The sequence below is a fragment of the Symphalangus syndactylus genome, chromosome 21, assembly GCF_028878055.3.
Source record: "Symphalangus syndactylus isolate Jambi chromosome 21, NHGRI_mSymSyn1-v2.1_pri, whole genome shotgun sequence".
Lineage (NCBI taxonomy): Eukaryota > Metazoa > Chordata > Mammalia > Primates > Hylobatidae > Symphalangus > Symphalangus syndactylus.
In genome coordinates, this window is record NC_072443.2 from 56,672,865 (window position 1) to 56,693,233 (window position 20,369).

At 41.1% G+C, this 20,369-nt stretch overlaps 1 protein-coding gene across 4 annotated transcripts in view; it reads left to right on the forward strand.

Moving 5' to 3' along the window:
- TAMM41 (TAM41 mitochondrial translocator assembly and maintenance homolog) overlaps positions 1-20,111 on the forward strand; it is a 59,719-nt gene extending 39,608 nt beyond the window's left edge. For 2 of the 4 annotated variants that reach the window (XM_055259863.2, XM_055259868.2), the window contains 2 exons: positions 57-119; positions 19,972-20,111. In XM_055259863.2, the coding sequence (XP_055115838.1) occupies positions 57-119; positions 19,972-20,048 (140 nt within the window). In that variant the 3' untranslated portion in view covers positions 20,049-20,111. Of the gene's footprint in view, positions 1-56 lie in introns of all 4 variants that reach the window. The other 2 variants (XM_055259862.2, XM_055259864.2) reach the window with 2 other exon arrangements.
- The last annotated feature ends 258 nt before the right edge of the window (positions 20,112-20,369 follow it).

Here is a 20,369-nt window from a genome sequence, read left to right on the forward strand (position 1 = left end):
GATGACTAACAACTGTTTTGGGTTTTTTTGGTCTCCTTTTTGGTTTTTTCTCACAGGGCTTTCAGCAATCGTGAGACCGTCTAGTATAAGACAGAGCACAAAAGGCATTTTTACTGCTGGTAAGAGCTTTGGAAATCCATGTATAACATACCTGCTGACTGAGTGGCTTCCACACTCTTGGTTACAGTGTAAAGCTTTGTATCTTTTAAGTGCTTGTGAAATGCTGAGCTTTGATGCCCATAAACTGGGATATTGCAGTAAGGTACAAACAGGCATAACAGCAGCAGAATCTGGTGGTCTAACAATGTCAGACCATTGGCAGTGCTGTTGGAAGCTTTATTGCCCTTCTGAATTTTCTGAGAAACTTCCTGTGTGCAGGGTTTTACCCTCATGTTGTTTTATTTATCGAAGTTACAGATGCATAGGATTGCAAAAACAGCAGCACCTGTGCTCCCTCTCCTCTTCCCCTTCTCTGAGACAACTGCTTCCATCTGTCTTAGTGGATTATTTTTGTTTTTACTGCCAATTCTCTAAATGGTAAGTTTTCGTTGCTCCTTCTCTGCGTTTCAACTTTAGGTATCATCTATTGACTTCTCTCTATGGGAGGTTAGAATTCAACTCTGGCACCTACCCTCATCAAATGTACGCACCCTCCCATCCCTCTGTCCTCCCAATATAGTTGTCTTGTGGTTTTGGCTAATTAGTTTTCAGTTTGATGGTATGGTGAGCCACAGAGTACACCTTTCCTTCCCTGCATAATGTTCTTCTCTCATGGAGAGTGTCTCCACTGTCCCCTCTAGGGGGTCCCCCATTTCTTGTATCTCATGTCTTTCACTTGCTTGGTGCACACTCTCATTTTGGTGAAGCACATTTTCCAGTAATTTCCTGAGAAAGGGAACATGGAAGGCACATTTGGAGACCATGTATGTCTGAAAGTCTTTTTTGTCTGCCTTCACCAATAATTAATACTTAGGCTGGATATAGATTAGAAATCACTTTCCTTTAAAATTTTGAGATCATTGCTGCATTTGTCTTTTACTTCTAGGATTGTTGTCTATGTCTGAAGCCAATCTGATTCTTCATCCTTTGTGTATGTTATTTCTGGAAGCATGTTAGGTCTTTATTTTTCCCCAGTGCTCTGAATTCTCTCAGTGATGTGCTTTGATGTGAGTCTGTTTTTATCTGTTTTATCTGTTTTACCGGGAACTCATTGCCCTTTCTGTTCGGAGACTCAGAATATAAGCATATAAGAAAAATGTTTTAAATTTTTTCTTTAATTTTGTCCCATCTGTTTTCTCTGTTCTCTTTCTGGAACTCCTTTTATTCAGATATTGCACCTCCTAGATTAGTCTTTGGTTTTCTTTCTTTTGTCTTCTATTTTTTGTCTGTTTGTTCTTTTGCTCTGCTTTGGAAGATTTTCTCGAATTTCTCAACTTTAGCTTCCAACCCTTCTGTTGAGTGTTAATAATTTCCAGGAACTCTCTCTTTTCTTGCTGTTCTCTGAATGCTCCTGTTTTTTGCATGCTATTCTTGTTTTATGGCCTAAATATTTGAAATCTCTTTGGAGGACAAAGTGGCTGTATCAGTTCGTCGTCCCACAGGCAAAGTAGGAGAATACTCTTTTCTTCCCATTTTTTCCAACATTTGGCATCATTAAGTGATTGACTTTTCTAGTTCAGGCTTTCTTCATGTAAGCACCCATTGAGCATCTCTCATGTGCCAGCTGCTCGGGATACAAAAGTGAACACAACGCTGCATTAGTCTGTTCTCACGCTGCTAATAAAGACATACCTCAGACTGGGTAATTTATAAAGGAAAGAGGTTTAATTGATTAGCAGTTCCACATGGCTGGGGAGGTCTCAGAATCATGGCAGAAGGTGAATGAGGAGCAAAATCATGTCTTACATGGAGGCAGGCAAGAGAGCATGTGCAGGGGAGCTCCCTTTTATAGAACCATCAGATCTCGCAACACTTATTCACTGTTATGAAAACAGCACAGGAAAGACCTGCCTCCGTGATTCAATTACCTCCCACCAGGTCCCTCCCATGACGTGGGGATTATTACAATTCAGGGTGAGATTTGGGTGGAAACACAGAGCCAAACCATATTAAATGCTATACTGACTTCCAGAAGCTTATAATTTAGAAGGGAAAAGAGATGTGCTAACAGAAATTTGCAAGAGTGGGAGAAATAGCACAGAGGTACCCCTAAAAAGGGAGTGATCTTTCAACCTAATTCTAATCCCTGGGTTTGAGATTGCTGGGGAGCTGGTGTGGTCACACCTCTCAGTGTCTCATAGCCCAGCTGCTTGGATACTCCTCTGAGCATTTGGCCCTCAAGGACCGTGTTGCCCTCCTGAATCACTGGAAAGATTCAACAAGGCCAGGCGTGGTGGCTCACACTTATAATCCCAGCACTTTGGGAGGCCAGGGCGGGAGAATTGCTTGGGCTCAAGAGTTCAGGACCAGCCTGGGCAACACAGCAAGACCCTGTCTCTTTAAAAATAACAAAAATAGGCCAGATGCGATGGCTCACACCTATAATCCCAGCACTTTGGGAGGCCAAGGTAGGATCACTTGAGTCCTGGAGTTCGAGATCAGCCTGGGCAACATGGTGGAACCCCGTCTCTACAAAAAATACAAAAAATAGGCTGGGTACGGTGACTCATACCTGTAATCCTAGTACTTTGGGAGGCCGAGACAGGCAGATTGCCTGAGCTCAGGGGTTTGAGACCAGCCTGGGCAACATGGTGAAACCCCGTCTCTACTAAAATACAAAAAATTAGCTGGGCGTGGTGACGCATGCCTGTAGTCCCACCTTTGAGAGGCTGAGGCAGGAGAATTGCTTGAACCTGAGAGGCGGAAGTTGCAGTGAGCCAAGATTGTGCCACTGCACTCCGGCCCGGGCGACAGAGTGAGACTTTGTCTCAAAAGAAAAAAAAAAAAAAAAAAAAAAGTGCTGGGCGTGATGGTGCGCACCCATAGTCCTGAGCCCAGGAAGTTGAGGCGGCGTTGAGCTGAGAATGCACCGCTGCACTTCAGTCTGGGTGACAGAGTGAGACCCTGTCTCAAAAAAAAATTAATAAAAATATTGTATAAATTAAAATTTCAACAGACTTAGTAGCACTTGTGTCACATCTGCTGAACTAAAGATTTTCCTACCATTTGGGTGCATGGCTTTGCATTTCCAGTTAAGATATTCATTTAATCTATGTTCCTGCTAGTTTACTCTGGCAAGACTGAAGATGAGGTACTTTTGTTTGTTTGGGTGATTCATGCTGTCAATCTGAATTTTGCGTAATTGCCTTTCCCTTGCCGTGATCCTCCTTGGGTGAGGCTTAATGATTTGTTTTGTTGTTGGTGTCCCATGCTATAAGGAATTATTGGAATTACTAGAATTATTGTTAATTATTTTTCAGTTGTAACAATGGTGGTGTTAATGGAGCTTTTTAAAAAATTCCCTTTCTTTTAGAGATGCATACTAAAATAATTCCAGATGCAATGATATGTTGTCTGGGGTTTGCTTCAAAATAAAACATGGCAGAGGGCAGTGGGTAATGGGTAGATGACACAAGATTGGCCATGAGCTGATATATTGTCAAAGCTAGGTAAATATACATGGGGCTGTTTTATACTATTCTGTCTGTTATTTAAGTTTGAATTTTTCTCTAATAAAAGGCTGAAAAAGATCTTGACACCTTCAACCTGAAATGAGCCTTTGGTCCTCTTCCCACTCATTACTTCCACTCACCAGCAGAGGGCAGTTGATCACAGAACCCACAGCTCAGCTGTCCTTGTGGCCCTGGAGTGCTGATGCTGCTTCCCGAGTGCTTACTGCTTGCTTCCCCTTCACTTTTTTTTTTCTTTTTAATTTTTAAAATGTTTAAGGAATACAAGTGCGTTTTTCTTACATGGTGAAGTCTGGGCTTTTAATGTACCCATCATCACCCAAATAGTGAACATTGTACCTGGTAGGTAATTTTCCAACCCTCACCTCCTCCCACCCTCACACTTTTTATAGTCACCAGTGTCATTCTATTCTGTATGCTCATGCATACACATTGTTTAGCTCCCACTTAAAGTGAGAACGTGTGATACTTGAATTTCTGTTTCTGAGTTATTTCACTTAGAGACGTGGCCTCCGGTTCTGTCCATCTTGCTGCAAAAGACATGATTTCATTCTTTGTTATGGCTAAGTAGTATTCAAGGTGAGATATAGATGTAGATATACACACACTTTTGTTATCCAGTCCTCCATTGATGGACACTTTGCTTAATTCCATATGATTGCTATTGTGACTAGTGCTGCCATAAACATACAAGTGGTTTTTTTTGTTTTTGTTTTTGATATAATGATTTCTTTCCCTTTGGATGTATACACAGTAATGGGATTGCTAGATCAAAGGTTAATTCTATTTTTAGTTCTTTAAGAAATCTCCATACTGTTTCCCATAAAGGCTGTACTAATTTAGATTCCCTTCAACAGTGTATAAGCATTCCCTTTTCTCCACATCTGCACCAACATCTGTTTTTTGTTTTTTTTGCGAGACAGCAACAGCCTTGCTCTGTTGCTCAGGCTGGAGTACAGTGGTGCGATCTCACCTCACTGCAACCTCCACCTCCTGGGTTCAACTGATTCTCTGCCCTCAGCCTCCTGAGTAGCTGCGATTACAGGTGTGTGTCACCACACTTGGGTAATTTTTGTGTTTTTAGTAGAGATGGGGTTTCACCATATTGGCCAGGCTAGCCTCAAACTCCTGGCCTCAAGTGATCCACCCAGCTCAGCCTCCAAAGTACTGGGATTATAGACATGAGCCACAATGCCCAGCCTCAACATCTGTTTTTTGATTTTTTAGTAATAGCCATTCTGACTGGTATAAGATGGTATTTCATTGTGGTTTTAATTTGCATTTCTCTCGTGATAAGTGATGTTGAGCATTTTTTTCATGTTTGTTGGTAGTTTGCATGTCTTCTTTTGAAAAAATGTCTGTTCATGTCCTTTCCCCACTTTTTAATGAAGTTCTTTTTTTCCTTGTTGAGTTGTTTGAGTTCCTTATAGATTCTGGATATTAGCCTTTGTTGGATGCCTTCTTCTGCAAATATTTTTTTCCTCGTTTTGTAGGTTGTCTTTTGGTGCTCTGTTGATTGTTTCTTTTGCTATGCAAAAGCTTTTTAGTTTAAGTCCCATTTATCTATTTTGTTGTGTTCGCTTTTGAGGACTTGATCATAAATTCTGTGTCTCGGCCAGTGTCCAGAAGACATAGGTTTTCTTCTAGGATTTTTATAGTTTCAGGTCATACATTTGGGTCTTTAATCCATTTTAAGTTAATTTTTTTATATGGTGAGAAGTTTGTGTCCAGTTTCATTCTTCTGCATATGGCTATGCAGTTTCCCCAGCACCATTTATTGAATAGAGTATCTTTTCCCCATGTATATTTTTGTTGACTTTGTCAACGATCAGTTAGTTGTAGGTATGTGGCTTTATTTTTGGGTTGCCTGTTCTAATCTGTGTGTCTGTTTTTATTTATTTATGTTTAGTTTTTTGAGATGGAGTTCCACTCTTATTGCCCAGGCTGGAGTGTAGTGGCGCGATCTCAGCTCTCTGCAACCCCCACCTCCCGGGTTCAAGTGATTCTCCAGCCTCAGCCTCCCGAGTAGCTGGGATTACAGGCACCCACCACCAAGCCCGGCTAATTTTTGTATTTTTAGTAGAGACGGAGTTTCACCATGTTGGCCAGGCTGGTCTCAGAACTCCTGACCCCAGGTGATCTGCCTGCCTCGGCCTCCCAAAGTGCTGAGATTACAGATGTGAGCCACTGGACGCCCAGCCGTGTGTTTGTTTTTATATCAGTACTGTGCTATTTTGGTTACTACAGCCTTGTAGTATAATTTTAAGTCAGATAATGTGATGCCCTTGTTCTTTTTGCTTAGGATTGCTTTGGCTATTTGGACTTTTTTTTTGGTTCCCTATGAATTGTAGAATTATTTCTTTCTGATGCTATGCATAATGATATTGGTAATTTGATAGGGATTGTGTTGAATCTGTAGATTGCTTTGTACAGTATGGTCATTTTAACAATATTCTTCCAATCCATGAGTATGGGATATTTTTCCTTTTTTGTGTATCACCTACAGTTTCTTTTCTTTTTTTTTTTTTTTTTTTTGAGACAGAGTCTCGCTCTGTCGCCCAGGCTGGAGTGCAGTGGCGCAATCTCGGCTCACTGCAAGCTCCGCCTCCCGGGTTCGCGCCATTCTCCTGCCTCAGCCTCTCCGAGTAGCTGGGACTATAGGTGCCCGCCACCACGCCCGGCTAATTTTTTTTGTATTTTTAGTAGAGACGGGGTTTCACCATGGTCTCGATCTCCTGACCTCATGATCTGCCTGCCTCGGCCTCCCAAAGTGCTGGGATTACAAGCGTGAGCCACCGCGCCCGGCTACAATTTCTTTCATCAGCATTTCGCAGTTCTCCTTATAGAGATCTTTCACCTCCTTGTTTAACTATATTCCTGGGTTGTCTTTCTTCTTTATTTGTGGCTACTATAAATGGGATTGCCTTCTAGATTTGGTCTTCAGCTAGATTGTTATTGATGTATAGATTTCTGTACATTAATTTTATATTCTGAAACTCTACTGAATTCATTTATCAAATCTAAGAGTTTTCTGGTGGAGTCTTTAGGGTTTTCTAGATATAAGATAATATCATCAGTGATAGGAATAATTTGACTTCCTCTTTTCGCATATGGATACTCTTTTTTGTTTTTGGAGACGGAGTCTCGCTCTGTTGCCCAGGCTGGAGTGCAGGTGCAGTGGCGTGATCTTAACTCACCATAACCTCCATTTCCAGGGTTTAAGTGATTCTCCTCCCTCAGCCTCTCGACTAGCTGGGACTACAGGTGCATGCCACCATGCCTGGCTAATTTTTGTATTTTTAGTAGAGATGGAGTTTCACTGTGTTGGCCAGGCTGGTCTCGAACTCCTGACCTCGTGATCCACCCACCTCTGCCTCCCAAAGTGCTGGGATTACAAGCGTGAGCCACCGCATATGACTTCCATATGGATCCTTTTTACTTTTTCTCTTGCCCAATTGTTCTTGTGAGAACTTCCAGTATTACATTGTATAACAGTGGTAAAAGGGGGCACGTTTGTCTTGTTCCAGTTCTTAGAAGGCGTGCTTTCAACTTTTCCCTGTCAAGTATGATGTTAGGTGTGGATTTGTCATATATGACCTTTATTATGTTGAGGTATGTTCCTTCTGTGCCCAATTTGTTGAGGATTTTTATCAGGAAAGGATGCTGAACTTTATTGACTGCTTTTTTTTTTTTTTTTTTTTTTTTTGAGACAGAGTCTTGCTCTGTCACCCAGGCTAGAGTGCAGTGGTGCAATCTCAGCTCACAGCAACCTCTGCCTCCTGGTTGAAGCAATTCTACTGCCTCAGCCTCCCAAGTAGCTGGGACTATAGGCACGCATCACCACGCCTGGCTAATTTTTGTATTTTTAGTAAAATCGGAGTTTCACCATGTTGGCCAGGCTGGCCTTGAACTCCTGATCTCAAGTGATCTGCCCGCCTTGGCCTCTCAAAGTGCTGGGATTACAGGTATGAGTCACTGTGCCCAGCCTATTGAATGCTTTTTCTGCATCTATTTAGACGATCATGTGGTTTTTGTCCTTAATTCTGTTAATGTGATGTATCACATTTATTGATTTGTGTATATTGAACCATCCTTGCATTCCTGGGATAAATCCCACCTGATCATAATGTATTCTCTTTTTGATGTGCTGTTGGATTTAATTTGCTAGTATTTTGTTGAGGATTTTTATGCCTGTGTTCATCAGGGATATTGGTCTGTAATTTTCTTTTTTGGTGGTGTTGTGTCCTTGTCTGTTTGGTACCAAGGTGATAGCAGCCTCATAGAATGAGTTAGGGAGAATTCCCTCCTTTATCTTTTTAGAATAGTTTCAGAAGGATTGGTATTCATTCTTTCTGTGTTTAGTAGAGTTCAGCTGTGAATCCATCAGGTCCTGGGCTTCTTTTTGTTGTTGGGAGATTTTTATTAGTGATTCAATCTTGCTACTACATTACTGATCTTTTCAGATACTCTGTTTCTTCCTGGTTCAATCTTGAAGATTATGTTTCCATGAATGTATCAATTTCCACTGGGTTTTCTAGTTTGTGGGCATCTAGTTGTTTATAATAGTCTCTGATGATCTTCTGTATGTCTGTGGTATCAGTTGTAATGTCTCCTTTTTCATTTCTGATTGTGTTTATTTGTATCTCTTCTTGTCTTGTATCTTGTTTATTTGTATCTCTCCTGTCTTCTTACCCTTAGCTAGTGGTTTATCAATTTTGTGTCTCTTTCAAAGAACCAACTTTTCTTTTCTTTTTTTTTGAGTCAGGGTCTGGCTCTATCGCTCAGGCTACAGTGCAGTGGCACAATCATGGCTTACTAAAATATTTGCCTCCCAGGCTTAAGCAATCCTCCAACCTCAGTCTCTCGAGTAGGTGGGACTACAGTGCACACTACCATGCCTGGCTAACTTTTGTATTTTTTGTCAAGATGAGATTTTGCCACATTGCCCTGGCTGGTCTTGAACTCCTGGAATCTCGATCTGCCAGCCTCAGCCTCCCAAAGTGCAGGGATTACAGGCATGAGCCACTGCACCTGGTCCCAACTTTTCATTTTGTTGATACTTTGTATGGTTTTTTGGTCTCTATTTTATTTAGTTCTGCTCTGATCTTTGTTATTTCTTTTCTTCTGCTAAGTTTTTGAGTTTAGTTCTTTTTTTTCTTGTTCCTTGAGGTATGGCATTAGGTTGTTAATTTGTGATCTTCCTACTTTTTTATGTAGACATGTAATGCTGTAAACATTAGTAGTGCCCTCTTAGCACTGCTTTTGCTGCATCCCACAGGCTTTGGTATGTTGTGTTTTCATTTTTATTTGTTTCCAAAAATTTTTAAGGTCAGGCATGGTGGCTCATGCCTGTAATCCCAGCACTTTGGGAGTCTAAGGTGGGTGGATTGCTTGAGCCTAGGAGTTTGAAACCAGCCTGGGCAACATGGAAAAACCCCATTTCTACAAAAAGTTAGTTGTGCAGCTGTGCATGGTGGTATGTGCCTGTAGTCCCAGCTACTCAGGAGGCTGAGGCAGGAGGATCACTCGAGCCAAAGGAGTTTGAGGCTACAGTGAGCCATGATTGTACCACAGCCTGAGTGACACAGTAAGACCCAGTCTCAGGGGAAAAAAATCTTCATTGACCCAGTGATTAAGTGATTATTTAGGGGCATGCTGTTTAATTTCCATGTATTTGTATCATTTCTGAAGTTCCTCTTATGTTGATTTCTAGCGTTATTCTACTATTGTCTGAGAAGATACTTGGTTTTTAAAAATTTATTAAGACTTGTTTTGTAGCCTAATGTGTGATGTGTGATCTATCTTTAAGAATGTTTCTTCTCCCTTTTTTTTTCTTTGTTGAGACAGGGTCTTGCTCTGTTGCCCAGGGTGAAGTGCAGTGGTGTGATCATGGCTTACTGTAGCCTTGACCTCCTAGGGTTAAGCAGTCCTCCCACCTCAGCCTCCTGAGTAGCTGGGACCACAGGCACATACCACCATGCCTGGCTACATTTATTTTTAATCTTCTTTTTTGTAGAGACAAAGTCTCCCTATGTAGCCCATGCTTGAAGAATGTTTTATGTGCTGATGAAGAGAACATATATTCTGTAGATGTTGGGAAGAATGTTCTGTAAATGTCTGTTAAGTCTATTTGGTCTAAAGTCCAGTGTTTCTTTGTTAATTTTTTGCCTCGATGGTCTGTATAGTGCTGTGAGTGGAATGTTGAAGTCCCCCACTGTTATTGTATTGCTATCTATCTCTTTCTTTAGAGCTAGTAATATTTGTTTTGTGAATTTGGGTGGTCCTATGTTGGGTGCATATATATTTAGGATTTGCTATACCCTCTTGGTGAACTGATCCCTTTATCATTATATAATGACCTTCTTAGTCTTTTTTTTTTTTTTAACTGTTTTTGATTTAGAGTCTGTTTTATTTGACATATATATAGTTCTCCTTTTGATTTCCTTTTGGATGGAATATCTTTTTCCACCCCTTTACTTTCAGTCTATTTGTGTCTTCACAGGTAAGGTGAGTTTCTTGCAGGTAGCATATAGGTGGATTATGTTTTTTTAATCCGTTCTGCCAGTCTGTATCTTTTAAGTGAAGCATTTAATCCATTTACGTTTAAAGTTAATATTGATATGTGAGGTTTTGTTTCTGTCATATGGTTATTTTCAAGTTATTTTATAAATTCTTTGTTTTCTTTTTCTCTTTTTGTCCTTGTGTTTTGATGAAATTCTGTCATTTGATTTCTTTCTTTTCCTCTTTTGTGAGATTGTTTTATAAGAACTGTGAGTTTTATATTTCTGTGCATTTTTGTGATGGTGAATATCAACGTTTTATTTCCAGGTTTAAGACTCCTTTGAGCATTTCCTATAGGGCTGGTCTAGTGGTGACAGATTCCCTAGTATTTGTCTAGGAAAGACTAGTCTCTTTCATTTATGAAGCTTATTCTAGCTAGGATGTAAAATTCTTGGCTGACAGGGTTTTTTTCCTTCAGCACTTTGAAAATGCTGTCCCATTCTCTTCTGGCCTTTAAGGTTTCTGCTGAAAAGCCCACTGTTAGTCTGATGAGGTTTCCTTTATGGGTGACTAGATGCTTTTCTCTTGCTTATTTTAAAATTGTTTCTTTTACTTTCACTTTAGACCTTCTGATTATAATATGCTATGTTGAAGTCCTTTTTGTAGTGTATTCACCTGGGGGTCATTGGGTCTCTTGTATCTGGATATCTGACACACTTGCTAGACTTGGGAAGCTTTCATTGATTATTTCCTTAAATAAATTTTTCTAAACATTTTAACCTCTCTTCCTGCTCAGCTTTTTCTTCACTTGATGAAAAATGATGATCAAATGATGCCACATTGCATTGTGGAAGTCCAGAATGACAGAATGTATGTTACCTCACACTGAGGTGACATAAAGCATGGAAAGTGATGAGAACCCCTTCAGATTCTGTGGGTTAAATGGCCTTATGCTCTGGCTTCTCTGTTTATTATGGCCAAGGGCTGTGACAAAGGTTTCCTAGCATAGTGCTGAGGGCAGAGGTTTGTGAGCTGCAGAGACTAGACCTCAAATTACAACCTAACCAGTGTGACTTGGGCAAGTTACCTAATTTTTCTGAGTTTTAACTTCATAGGAATAATTATGCCTGCCTCACCAGGTTGTGAAGATTATGTTTGTTTTTTTGTTTGTTTTGGGTTTTGTTTTTTTGGAGACAGGTTCTAGCTCAGGCCAGAGTGCAATGGTGTATTTTATGGTTTTTTGTTTTTGTTTTTGTTTTGTTTTTTTGGAGACAGGTTCTAGCCCAGGCTAGAGTACAATGGTGTGATCCTCCCACTTTAGCCTCCCAAGTAGCTGGGTCTAAAGGATGCAGTACCACACCTGGCTGTTTTTTTGTTTTGCTTTTGTTTTTTGTAGAGATGGAGTCCCACTATGTTGCCCAGGCTTGTCTCAAACTCCTGGGCTCAAGTGATCCTCCCACCTCAGCCTCCCAAAGTGCTGGAATTATAGGGTTGAGCCACTGCACCTGGCTGGGAGATTATATTTTAAGATATATTAAGGCATCTAGCATTGTGTCTGGTTTTTCTTCTTTTGGTATCATTACCTAAAAGTTTCCTGACCTCTCTTTAAAACAAGCCTCTTTACAATGTCATATTCAAATAGTGTTAGCCCCTGGCCCAGGTCTCCAGCTGGGGTAAACTAACAGTGACAGGCACCGATTGGCTGGTTTGCCTGTTTCTCTTTCCTCATCCTCACAGTAAGTTTCAGAACCTCTATCCTTCTCCACCTTGTTCTTTTTTTTTAACTTTTATTTTAAGTTTGGGGTACATGTGCAAGTTTGTTATGTAGGTAAACTTGTGCCATAGAGGTTTGTTATACAGATTATTTTGTCACCTATTTATTAAGCCTAGTTAGAACCCATTAGTTATTTTTCCTGATCCTCTCACCCCTCCCATCCTCCACACATCAGTAGGCCCCAGTGTCTATTGTTCCCTTCTATGTGTCTATGTGTTCTCATCATTTAACTCCCACTTGTAACTGAGAATATGCAGCATTTAGTTTTCTGTTCCTGTGTTAGTTTGCTGAGGATAATGGCCTCCAGCTCCATCTATATCCCTGCAAAGGACATGATCTCTTTTTTAATTATGGCTGCATAGTATTCCGTGGTGTATATGTACCACGTTTTCTTTATGCAGTCTACGATTGATGGGCATTTAGGTTGATTCCATGTCTTTGCTATTGTGAATAATGCTGCAATGAGTATACACATGCATGTGTCTTTGTGATATAATGATTTATATTCCTTTGGGTATGTACTCCAGTAATGGACTTGCTGGGTCAAATGGCAGTTCTCTTTTTAGGTTTTTGAGGAATCGGCACATTGTCTTCCACAATGATTGAACTAATTTACACCCCTGCCAGCAGTGTATAAATGTTCCTTTTTCTCCACAACCTCACCAGCTTCTGTTGTTTCTTGTCTTAATAACAACCATTCTGACTGCTGTGAGATGGAATCTCATTGTGATTTTGATTTGCATTCCTCTAATTATCAGTCAGTCATGTTGAGCTTTTTTTCCTATGATTGTTGGCTGCATGTATGTCTTCCTTTGAAAAGTGTCTGTTCATGTCCTTTGCCCACTTTTTAATGGGGCTGTTTGTTTTTTTCTTGTAAATTTGTTTAGGTTCCTTATAGATGCTGGACATATGTCAGATGCATAGTTTGCAAAATTTTCTCCCATTTCGTAGGTTGTCTGTTCACTCTGTTCTTCACTGTCTTGTTCTTTTGCTGTGCAGAAGCTCTTTAGTTTAATTAGATCCCATTAAAAATTTTTGCTTTTGTTGTAATTGCTTTTGGCATCTTTGTCATGAAATCTTTGCCCATTCTTATGTCCAGAATGGTATTGTCTAAGTTGTCTTCCAGGGTTTTTATAGCTTTGCATTTAAGTCTTTATAATCCATCTTGATGTAATTTTTGTATATGGTATGAGGAAGGGTCCAGTTTCAATCTTCGGCATATGGCTAACCAGTTATCCCAGCACCATTTTTTGAATAGGGAGTTCTTTCCCCATTGCTTGTTTTTACCTGCTTTGTCAAAGATCAGATGGTTGTAGGTGTGCAGCCTTATTTCCGGGTTCTCTGTTCTGTTCCATTGGTCTGTCTGTTTTTGTACCAGTACCGTGCTGTTTTGGTTACTGTAGCCCTGTAGTTATAGTTTGAAGTCGGATAGCATGAGGCCTCCAGCTTTGTTCTTTTTGCTTAGTGTTGCCTTGGCTATTCGGGCTCTTTTGGTTCCATATGAATTTTAAAATAGTTATTTTCTAGTTCTGTGAAGAATGTCATTGGTAGTTTAATAGGAATAGCATTGAATATATAAATTGCTTTAGACAGTATGACCATTTTAACAGTATTGATTCTTTCTATCTATGAACATGGAATAGTTTTCCATTTGTTTGTGTCATCTCTGGTTTCTTTGAGCAGTGTTTTGTAGTTCTCCTTGTAGAGAGCTTTCACCCCCCTGGTTAGATGTATTCCTTTTTGTGGCAGTTGTGAGTGGGGTTGCGTTCTTAATTTGGCTCTTGGCTTGACTGTTGTTGGTGTATTGGAATGCTGGTGATTTTTGCACATTGATTTTTGTATCCTGAGACTTTACTGAAGTTGTTTATCAGCTGAAGGAGCTTTTGGGCTGAGATCCACCTTGCTCTTTATGAGTCCTTTTGTTGTCATCATAGCTGTTGTTGTTCTGCCTTGCTTTTTCTAGGTCCTTCTCCCCAAAATTTCTCAAGTTCTGCCTCTGTTCAGTTTTTCAGCCAGCTTGTATGTCATCTGTAGGATGAGAAAACCCTAGCATATTTGGTTTACTTTTTATTCTTTTGTAGCCATTACCTCTCCTCCCCTGTGCAACCTCCTACTCATAAATGGGATAAAAAGGAAGATTTGGTCTTCCCCTTAGCCAGCCAATACAAAGGTCAAATTCAGTTAAATTCCGGGAATCCGCTTAGTGAAGGAGCTAAGCTTGGGGTCAGAGGATAGGGTTTTGGGGTTCTGAATTATTCATTTCTTCACTCTATGACTATAGTATGTTATTGTCTCTTCTGTGAGGTGGTGGGAATACTAATACCCAACTCACGAGGTGTTCCAAGGCTTACATGAGAGCGTCCAGGGTGTTATCCAGAGGTGCTTTATAAATTTAGATGAATGTAGATCTAAATTTCACTCTAATCCTACAAAAGATGGAAGCCAGGCATCTATTACTAGCTCGGAGGACTGCCCTTCCTAGTAAACACTGTTGGATAACATGGCAGTATGTCCTCAATGCAGTCTCACTGATGCTTTGTCTTTATTAGTTCCCTTGAAATTCCCTGACCATCACATACACTCATGTTCAAATGTGACTAGAGAATTGCTTCCAAAACCAAACACTGTTTTCCTTTTCCTTTAGCCTGGGAGTTGATTATTTAGCAAATCATTTTAATTTCCCTTAGACTGTGCTGCTAGTAGAATAACATCATTCTCATCAGATCAGTAACTGAAGCCAGCTGGCTTAGGAGTACCAAAAGACTATTTAGCCTCCTAAAACTTGCCTGCTCCTCCTTTCACGGTAGCAGCAGATGACCTCACATCTCAAACTGGCAACAAAAGACCAGCTAAGCAAACTGCATATTCGAGCAGCAGCCTTTTATAAAGTTTCTAACCGCGAGTGGAGAGAAGGGGAACTGTCTGAGTACTCTGATGTGGGAACAGGTAGTTGAGAAATGGGGGAGTTTAGTGATCAGATGGAGAGATAAGCAGGGGCCAAACAAAGACTTTAAAAGCCATGTTAAGGAGTTCAAGGTTTCTTTTGAGGGCAGAAGGAAGTCACCATAGGACTGCAGAAAGACTACTTTAGTTAGAGTATAGAGATCAAATGGAAGGACAGTAAAACCATTGCGAAGGAGACCGAATAGATATGGCTACAGCCAGTCAGTTGAGGAGTTACAGCAGCCTGAACTCAGGTCATTGCAGTTCAGACAGGAAAGATTCACCGTGTTTAGAAGGGAACGACTGGGTCTTGGTGACTAAAGGGATATGGGACATGAAGGAGGAGTCAGAACTAACTCCCAGGTTTTTGGCCTGGGAATCAGTAGAGCCATTCATTCCCTGAGCAGAGGGGGAGGTTGGGCGAGGATGATGAGTTTAATTTTTAAATCTTATTTTTTTCCCACCTGACTTTGTGGTCAATCAGAATTAACTCTGGGGACAAATACCTGTTTACCTCTCTAGCTTCAAAAGATTCAACTAAACTAAATTAACAAGACAGGTTCAGTCTTGCTCCTAAAAGGCATGCCTCAGTTGATCCTTACCAGCCTTTTCCGGGAACACAGTAGAACGGATTAGTCATTATCCTCTGCTTCTGATTTCTTAAAACTGAAGCATTTCTTCCATTTGTCGGTACCTATATATTTAAATTAGAAGAACACTGGTGCTCTGATGCTGATTTGCTTATCACTTAAGCCTGTGAGTTCTTAAAATAAGTTGTACTTTTGCCTCAGAAGAGATTTTCTTTGTAGGTGTATCTGCTTATGGTTGGAAATGAACTGGAAGGATATTTGGGGGATACTAATTTTATCAAAGGTCTGAAATGTAAGATTATGGAAAGGTAGAGATCTTTCACAGCCTAGCCATATTTCTACCTCACATTGTTTCCTGGAGAGTTTCTCTGTCAGTAGACCCATCTGTTTTAAGATCACACGGGGAGTTCATAGTCTTACGTGTTTATTAACTTTGCTGTAGGTCATGTGAAACAAGCTGGAAATCAGAAGAGAAACCTTAGGAGCCATATAGTGACATAGCTTTCTGCATGCTTCTAAAACAAAATCCTGACTTTAGATTCTAACCAGAATTCATAATGACTAGCTTTAGGTAAATAAGGATCTCTCTACAGGGGATGCATCTAAAGAGATGTTGCATTTTTATCCATCGAGGAAGGAGTGAGCAGAATTCCTAAATCATCATCCTTTCCTGTAGAAAGAGTAAGCTTAATGTAATCTGGGCACAGTGGCTCACACCTGTAATCCTAGCACTTTGGGAGGCTAAGGTGGGAGGATGGCGTGAGGCCAAGGGTTCAAGACCAGCCTGGGCAACAAAGCAAGACCCCATCTCTACAAAAATAAAATAAAATTAGCCAGGCGTGGTGGCACGTACCTGTAGCCCCAGCTACTCAGGAAGATGAGGAGAGAGGATCTCTTGAGCCCAGAAGATGGAGGCTCCAGTGAGCTTTGATGATGCCACTGCACTCCAACCTGGGCGACAGAGTAAAAAAATAAAAAATAAAAAAAGTGAGCTTAATGTAGACCAAGTAGAAGTCTATGGATTGTGGACTCTGTGAGGGCAGAGACCATAGCTGTTGTCTATACCAGTATCCCTAGCAACTAGTTCAGTGTCTTGCTTTTACAGGTGCTCAATAAATATTTGTTCTATGTGTGACCAAATAAATGAAAGATTCTAAATTTTCTAGTAGTAGGAAATATCTCCATATAGATAGAAAAATGGAAAAATCATAAATCTGATGAATTTTCACAAAGGGAACACCTTATAGACCTAGTGCCCAGGTGAAGAAATACAGTCATGCCAGTTCCCAGTACCCCTCATGCCCGTCACAGGCATTGCTTCTCCGAGAGTAAGCACCAGCCTGACTCCCAGTGCCACGGTTCTGTTTTACCCATTTTTTAACCATGTATAAGCATGTCCTCTTTTGTGTCTTTCCCTGTTCATTTATAACATAGAGAGATTCATCGTGTTGGGAGTAGCAGTGGTTCATTTCTGCCCAGTGCAGTATTCTGCTGTGTGAATATACCGCAATTTATCCATTCTACTATTGATGGATACTTGGGTTGTTCCCGCTTGGGACTATTACAAGTTGTGCTGCTGTGAATATTTTTGTACCTGTCTTTTGGTGGGTGGGTGTATGCATTCCTGTCAGGTTATGTACTGAGGGGTAGAATTCCTGGATGATAAAGCATGTGACTGTTCAGCTTTAGTAGAAACTGCTAAACAGTTGTCCACATTCATACTTGCACTTAGCAGAGCTTCTGTTGCAGCACCTCCCTGAATACTTGTATAGGTCTTTTTCATTTTAGGCACTTTAGTGGGTGACTAGTGGTACCATATTGGGCTTTTAATTTACATTTTCCTCATGACTGAGGAAGTCGAGCAGTTTTCTTTTGTTTATTTGGATATCCTCTTTTGTGAAGCATCTATTCTAGTCTTTTGCTCATTTTCCTACTGAGTTGTCTGTTTTGCTTACTGAATTCTCTCTGCAGTCGGGGCACACCTCCATTGTTGGATACATGTGATGCCAAAATCCCCTACTCTGTGGCTTGTCATTTCACTCTCTTTTTTTTTTTTTTTTTGAGATGGAGCCTTGCTCTGTTGCCAGGCTGGAGTGCAGTGGCATGATCTCGGCTCACTGCAAACTCCACTTCCCGGGCTCAAGTGATTCCCCTGTCCCAGCCTCCCAAGTAGCTGGGACTACAGGCACATGCCACCGCGCCCGGCTAATTTTTTGTATTTTAGTAGAGACGGGGTTTCACCATGTTGGCCAGGTTGGTCTTGATCTCCTGACCTCGTGGTCCGCCTGCCTCGGCCTCCCTAAGTATTGGGATTATAGCTGTAAGCCATGTCATTTCACTCTCTTAATGGTGTCTTTTGGTGAAAAGAAGTTCATAATTTCACGTAGTCCAATTTATCCATTTCGTCTTCTATATGTTTAGCAGTTTTTTGTGTCCTGTTTAGAAAATTTTTGCCTATTCCAAAATCGTGAAATTTAAATTCTCCACCTCTGTTGAAATTATAATATTAAGGCAGAAAAGACTCTTCATTCTGACCTGTTGGTTCTTAGCCTTTTGCAAGTCCAGGATTCCGGTGAAAATCTGGCTAGAACTCTGGACGCCCTGTACAGAAGTGCACATACACACACACACAGTAGATTTTCCTGCACTGTTAGGGAGTTCACAAGACACTTAGACTTATCTGTGGACCCCTTGTTAGAGAACCCCTCATCTATTCCAACCTAGTCATTTTACAGATAAGGAAATTGAGGCCCAGGGAAAGGCCACTGTTAGTTTGTGGCCCACCTGGGACTGGAATCCAGGTCTCTTGACTCCGATTCTAGTGCTCTTTCTAACAGATTTCCCTGCTGCAGTCTTTCTAAAAATGTCTCACTGGCAAAGGGAGAATGTTTTAGTCAAGGGAGATTTCTGTCCACTAGCAGCAAAAAAAAAATGGCTACATGGTGACACTCTTCTACTTTATGTATTTACCTTAAATGTTTAAGCTCCAAGGAACTGCTTTTTGAAGTTGAGCTGGGAATTATCATGGCCCATGCATCCTCCTCTAGCTGTGACTCAGTGCCCTGGGGTTGCTATATGAACCTTTCCATGTACAACTACCTGTATTCAGCTTGGTCTTTTGGTTGGTTCTGGCTGGAATTTTAAAAAGCACCTTATGGAATAAGCTTCTAGTCTCAATGCTGAAGTGGGTGGGGTTTACCAGAGTGGTTGCTCCAGGGAGAAAATTAAAAGGGGTGGAGGCACGGAAAGGAACTCTGAGTTTCACAGTTGACTAGGTTATGTGGGTTTGCCAATAGTCAGCTGGTAGACAAACGAAGCCAGAGTGTCTAGAAGTATTCATGAATGATTTTACTGCTCCCCTGCCACTGTCTGCAGTGGTCTTTTCCAAGGCTGTAAGTGGACTAAGCAGTTTACAGGTAACAGGGCCAGATATTTTCAAGCCATCACTCAAACCCCAGTGCTAGGCATGTCCAGAGCGAAACCTGTTACCTTGTCAGCATGCTCACTAAAGTGCACTGCCGGCGTGTGCACTTCACACTCATAGCACAGATCACAGTTTGTGTCTCACAGTGAAAAAGACTGTTCATATCTTTGGGCCACACCCTCAAACACAAACTGAATGATCTCACCCTCAACACAAAGGAAGTTGAGTCCATAATAGCATCCACAAATAGGATACTCTTAGATCTGACAAATAACACCCGTTTATTTTATTCCATTTTTCTTCTTTCCCCTATGCCCCTGGAGAGCCTTTTTCCAGTTTCATCACACACTCGTGACTAAGTAGATGGGGGTGCTAGGGGAAAAGCTGTCCGAATGAGGCACAGTTGTCCTGTCATTTCAAAAGCTTTTACAGAGCACCTGCTGTGTTCTGGGTCCTGTACTAGGTGACGGGGCCACCTAGGTGAATAGGACAAGGTCCCTATCCTCAGGAAGCTCCCAGTCCAGGCAGAGGCATGGGTGAATCAGGCCACACGTACTGCGCAGTGTGTTGAGTGAGCACAGATGCTGTGGGGCCACCCTGTGGGTCCAGGGAAGCACTTCCTAGAGAAGAAATCTAAACAGAGATTCCAAGTCAACGAGGCAGAAAGTGATGGGAACAGCATTTGTCATAGGCAGACAGGTGGCTTTCACAGTGACATAGAGACAGTGAGGTGGGGTTGGAATTTAGGCCTGAGAGAGAGAACAGGGACCCAGTGGCATACAGAGTCTTATCCTTGTCCTACCTTTTTGAAAGAGCTAAATTCAGAGGCTGCCAATATGTTCATAACTCAAAAGGATCAGTTATCCCAATAACTTAGGAACCGTTGGCATCCATATCCCTAAATCGGAAAATGCCAAAATCAGAATCATTTCCCCCTACATTGATCACAGTGACCTGTAATCACCTTCAGCTCCCTGGTCTCCTAGAGCCACTGGTCAGCCCCTCGCTACCCTCCTCCAAAGACAAGTCTCTGCTCAGACTGTCACTGAAACTCTGAGCATCCACTCAACAAGCCTCCATTTTCTTACTTTCTCATCTCTTCTCTTTTAGGCCTGAAGAAGTCAGTGATTTATAGTTCACTAAAACTGCACAAAATGTGGAAAGGGTGGCTGAGGAAAACATCTTGATTTTGCTTGCTTTTATATATGTTATGTATAGATGAATAAAGTGTTTGATCCTTTTTGACAGAACAGTGTTTGTTACTTTGACCCATTGCTTAAATTCGAAGATACTCTGGTTTATATAATACTTGGTTTTTTAAATGTATGCATCAGACATTTACCCAGTTGGGATCCAAATATATTAGAGGGCTTAGCATCAGAAGAAAAGAACCCTCTCCATGTACAAAGCCATGTGGGTCCTGCAGAATAGCTTTGCCTGTGGCCTGCATTCTGTAGGTACGTGAGAGTCAGACATGACAAATTGCATGTATGCTGTGAACACACAGC